The 5,402-nt window shown below is 42.7% G+C and overlaps 1 protein-coding gene across 1 annotated transcript; it reads left to right on the top strand.

The window, feature by feature from the left end:
- Window positions 1–562: 562 nt before the first annotated feature.
- Window positions 563–4,054, top strand: Insl5 (insulin like 5). The gene is made up of 3 exons (XM_021161583.1): window positions 563–591; window positions 712–887; window positions 3,578–4,054. Exons 1-3 carry the CDS (start codon window positions 563–565, stop codon window positions 3,808–3,810), a joined length of 438 nt encoding a protein of 145 aa, XP_021017242.1. The 3' UTR covers window positions 3,811–4,054.
- The last annotated feature ends 1,348 nt before the right edge of the window (window positions 4,055–5,402 follow it).

Raw genomic sequence — 5,402 nt, 5'->3', positions numbered from 1 at the left:
TAGTTGGCCATCATTTGGAAGAGAGGCCCCTTGGTATTGAAACCTTTATATGCCTCAGTACAGGGGAACTCCAGGGCCAAGAAGTGGGAGTGGGTGGGTAGGGGAGCAGGGCAGGGTTGGGGTATAGGGAACTTTCGGGATAGCATTTGAGGTGTAAATAAAGAAAATATCTAATAAAAAAAGAATAAAAAAAATAGAGTACTTAAACAACTTGCTTTAAATTCTAGATCTTGTGGGAGGAAAGCCAGGAATCAAATCTGAGTCTGACAGACCTCATCACTGTGTGACTTCCCACCGCACTGACATAGAAGCTGCTTCTGCTCCCGAAGCCTCCCATTCTAGAGAGATACCACTACTGACTTTCAGAGTTTAAAGCTTGTTCTAGGTCAGTCAGCAAATGTAAAGTGGACATTGAAGCTTATACATCCCTGCTTCCAAAAGCCTTGTATTTCCACAGTAACTCCTGAGAAGATGCAGCAATGCTAAGTGAGATGTGTTCAGATGACCGAGTGAGCAGCAATAATCATAAAATGCACATGGCTGGTCCTCCCCACTGTCATCTATGTGCTTAGCAAACACTGTTAAGATAAGGTAAAGGCTATTAAGATAAAGCATCAGAGGGATTGGTATAAATGGTCCAAGAGGGTGAGATAACTTCAAAACTCCATTGGGTACTGCTGCCCACATTGCTTCTCATTTGCTCTCTGGCAGGATGAAGGGCCCTGCTCTTGCTCTGTTTCTCTTCTTAGTTCTGTTGGCTGTGGTGGAAGTAAGAAGTAGGCAGACTGTGAAGCTCTGTGGCCTGGACTACGTGAGAACAGTCATCTACATCTGTGCCAGCTCACGGTGGAGGAGACATCTAGAGGGGCATTTCCACGCTCAACAAGGTATTGAATTCACGCACCTCACTTTTTTCTAGAACCCCTTTTTAACCACCCACCCCAACTCCAATTTTCTTAGTATTTCTCTAAGAAATTCTGATCCAGTTGTATATCAATGGGGCTTAATCATCAATGGGGCTTAATCATCAAAATATATTACGGAATTTGGCCTGGGAAAAAGGCAAACATGCTACATTTTAAAAAGCAACACACTGCCACTCTTTAGTCTTTTGAATAAAGCCGGTTCATTGCACGGGGCTTCAGTGAGTTCAGCATCTGTGGGCAGAGCAATGAAGGCTGTAGAGGCCAGACATCTACCTGCACACAGATGATGACAGAGTGTATCAAGTTAGAGTGCAGGCAAGTGCCAGACAAGGGTAAAGGGGAGGACCTGAGGCAGCTGATCACGTATTAAGTACCAGGCAATTTGAGGGGCAACACGGCACTTAGCTCTCCGGTGAAGTAACTCATGCTGCTGCTGCTGGTTATCATTTATTAAGGACAAAACTGTTTACCCAGCCGTTCAGCAGTGAGGCCAGAAAACAAGCCAGGCCTACCTGCTTCAGGGGCTGGTGTCATTGCTATTCCATACTGTGCCCCAGGTGAAGAGAAGGCTTCTGTAGATACTTACATCACAGAGAAGGTAGAATTTGACAGAGGTCCTGAAGGGCCTGTCAAACTGAGAAGCTGTGGGGCAGGAATTAGGGAAGTTGTGAACAATAGAGAACACATGACCAGAATTCCCAGGGTGCCGTGTCAACCTGCTATCGTAGCAGCAGTCCTGTGCTGACATCACACAACTTCTGTTTTCAATTCAAGGAACCTAGAAGATTGTCTGGAATTCTTTCTGCAAACTTTGTAATGAATTATGAGGTAAAGGGTTGGAGATTTGACTCAGAGGCCCAGGTTAGGCAGCTCAGAAATGACTGTAATTCCAGCTCCAGGGGATTTGATGCCTTAGGCCCCATTGGGCACCTGCAATCATGCACTCACACACACACACACACACACACACACACACACACACACACTTATATACACACACAACACATGGATACACCCCCTACATATATACACACATAATTATAAATAAAGATAACGATTTAAAGCTATGAGGTAAAAATGTATTCAAGGGTCTATTATTTTAAATTGACAAAACATGGATTTATCATGTATGTGACATGTCAATGAAGCACAACGGCTAAATCAGGCTAATTCATGCACATACTACCTATGCATCACCAACATTACCTACTATTTTCTTGTGGTGGAAAATGGATGCTCTTAGTAACTTCAGGAATGCATGTGTTGCTGTTGATCACAGCCCCACATTGTACAGTCGATCACTTGAACTTATTCCTCCTGGCTACTTGAAACCATGTACTCCTTGGCTCCCCTTCTCCATCCCTGGACACCTCAGTCATCCTCAGTGGACACCACAGTCACTATTCTCCTTCTGTTCCTGTGGCCTTGGCTTCCCCGATCTCTCACAAGTGAGACCTTGCTCTTTCTGTGCCCAGCTCCCGACTCTGCATGAATAATGGGTGGCACTGTTTTTGTTTCTAATAAAGACTTAGGAAATTGAATGGCATGGAAATGCTGAAGGCACATGTATAATGCTAAAGGTTTCAGCTTAGCTTAAAAGGACTTTCAAAAAAAAAAAGAGTTTAGGGAATTACTAACAATATTCTTATTTTAGTGGGATAATATCTTGAGACGTGATAAACTTGTTCTTACCACTTTTATACGTATAGATAATACATAGTTCATACAGACCTTATCAGAAAAAAGTGCTTTTTAAACTTTAAAAAAGAAAGAGTTGTCATTGATTTTGAAACAGCACATGAAGATATAATAGGAAAATGCATCTAAGTATCTCTGAATATACAGAGCAGCAAAATGAAAGTTTTGTAAATTTCTCATTTTACATTTAAAAAATATTATTATTATTATTATTATTATTATTATTATTGTGAGAATGTGTGCCTGAGTGTATATGTGACATGTGTGTACAAGCATGTAATGCCACAGTATATGTGCTGAGGTAGGAGCACAACTTTGTGGAGTCAGTGCTCTCCTTCCATCTTTATGTGGGTTAAAGTCAAGTGTCTAGGCTTTCCTGGTTGGGCTACAAGCACACCCCCCCCCCCCACTGAGCCATCTCACTGGCCCTATCTCCTTTGGAAATTACTGAAATCGTAGCACTTGAAACTTCCAAAGATGTCTAGTGTATTTTCCTTACATTATTTATCTGATCAATTACTAGTTGATCAACTACCATTCCTTCTCATGGCTTTTGTTTAAACACAAGCCAGAGGGGCTTGAATATAGACACTGGGAACAACATTTAGATTAAACAATGTGGCAGTTTCAGATATGGAATGGAAATCCCACTCATCAGCTCTGCCAGGCATCCCCCAGGGTTTTTGTTACTGTTGTCTTGCTTCTAGCTAATTAATTACATTTCTTATGACTAATTATATAGCTTATTGCTAATTACAATTAATATCTTTGGAAATATCTAATTTCCCATGGACCTGAGGTGGCTGGTAACATTTGCTGCTAGCCAACTGCCACTGCTATCTTTCAACCTCTGTAAAATGGAAAGCCAGCATGACCCAGCTCTTCCTGAAGTGCTGGTCTTTGGTGCCTTCTTTGTTAAGTTTGTTAAGGTGTGGTGCCTTTCTCTCTTATAGCTGAGACAAAAAACTACCTTCAGCTCCTAGACAGACACGAGCCATCCAAGAAAACTCTGGAGCACAGCCTTCCCAAGACAGATCTCTCAGGACAGGAGCTTGTTCGAGATCCACAGGCACCCATGGAAGGTCTTTGGGAATTGAAGAAGCACTCAGTGGTATCCAGACGGGATCTGCAAGCTCTGTGCTGCAGGGAAGGCTGCTCCATGAGGGAGCTTAGCACCCTCTGTTAGGATGCGCCCAACCCCTTGGCAGGCTTCAGCATGCATCTCAATGTTCTACCATCGAGTTCCCTGTTCAGCTTCTATCACTACAGCCACGGCTTTTAATCCTTTCCTTAAAGGTCTATTATGGCTTAAAGCCACTCTTCTCCCTGTGCTGAGGCCAATCTGCTTTTCTTTCTAAATTCTAACTACTGCTTTGAAGTTTCGAGTGCTGTGCAAATCTGCAATAAAAAAAAAAATGCCTGAATCCAAACTCACTGTGATTCTTTTCCCTTAAAAAATTGTTATAGGGACTAGAGAGATGTCTCAGGGGTTAAGAGCATGAATAATGGGTGGCACTGTTTTTGTTTCATCCTTATACAAATCATGGGTTCAATTCCCAGCAACCACACAAATGTTTCACTCATCTATAACTCCAGTTCTAGGGATTCTGATACCTCTTCTGGTTTCCACTGGCACTCAGTCTGCATGTGGTATGCAGACATATATATGTAGGCAAAGCACTCATATATGTAAAATATGTATGACTAAACATGTAAAATAACATAAGTCTAAAAAAATGTTAGAGTCAATGATTGAGGATGTGCCAACAAACAAATTTATACCAGGGACTGGAGAGATGAATCAGTAGTTAAGAACACTGGCTGTTTTTCCAGAGGACCTTGGTTCAATTCCCAGAACCATGTGACAACTTATAACTATCTGTAACTGCTGTTCGAGGGGATCCAACACCCTTTTCTGACCTCCTTAGGCACTAGGCATGCAAGTATTGCAAAGATATACATGCAGGAAGAACATATATACACATAAACAAATATTTAAAACAAAATTAAAGCAAAAGTCATGCATCACTAAAAATAATGGTCCCCCCTTGCAATCTTACATTCTTCTTGATCATATGAGCAATGGAGAGCCTGGAGTTACAGATGGGTTCTGGGAAACAGACTACTGTGCTATCTGTCCAGCCCCGATCTAGCCTACAACTACAACTACAGGGGACTCAAAGTCTCCCATTCTAATGGTGGTAAGATGGGAAAGACTGCTGTGCCATCTCATAGACAGGGACTATGCTTCTCTTAAGCATGGATGAAGTTTGAAAGATGAATCATCACCCTCCAGCTCCTCCAAAAGATTCCTGGGACCACCGCTCTCTGTGGCATCTGTGGTGGGAGAGCAGGACAGAGAGGATGGCATGAAGCACATGAAAGAGATCTGTTATCTGGGTGGGGGTCAGGGGAAGGCAAGACTTTCCACCACCAAGAGAAACATGAAAAGGACAGAGCACACACACTATGCAAATACAGAAGGTGGACTGTCTAAATGGCCGCTACAGGGTCACAAATCTTGTGATCCAGTGCCTTTGAGCCTTGGACCTTTTCAGCTCTCTGGCCCATTTCTACTTTCAGAAATGCTTTGTTTTGAAATCAACTGTGTCTAAGTCAGGTGTGATGCTGCACGCCTTTAAGCCCTGCATGTGGTAGGAAGAAGCATACTGATGTCTGTGAGCTTGAGACCACCCTTGTCTACATAATGAATTCCAGATGAGACTCTGTTCTACACATATACGCGCGCATGCGCGCACTCGCGCACACACACACACA

The sequence above is a fragment of the Mus caroli genome, chromosome 4 (genome assembly GCF_900094665.2).
Source record: "Mus caroli chromosome 4, CAROLI_EIJ_v1.1, whole genome shotgun sequence".
In the NCBI taxonomy this organism is placed as follows: domain Eukaryota; kingdom Metazoa; phylum Chordata; class Mammalia; order Rodentia; family Muridae; genus Mus; species Mus caroli.
The sequence above is the reverse complement of the archived record's forward strand: the minus strand, read 5'-3'. Positions and strand labels throughout refer to the sequence as shown.

Excerpts from the sequence above, each read along its gene's own strand:
- Insl5 (XM_021161583.1), top strand. The coding sequence starts at position 563 with ATGTGCTTAGCAAACACTGTTAAGATAAG. Across the intron at positions 592-711 it reads GCAAACACTGTTAAGATAAG|GATGAAGGGCCCTGCTCTTG; the intron begins GTAAAGGCTATT and ends GCTCTCTGGCAG. Across the intron at positions 888-3,577 it reads GCATTTCCACGCTCAACAAG|CTGAGACAAAAAACTACCTT; the intron begins GTATTGAATTCA and ends TCTCTCTTATAG.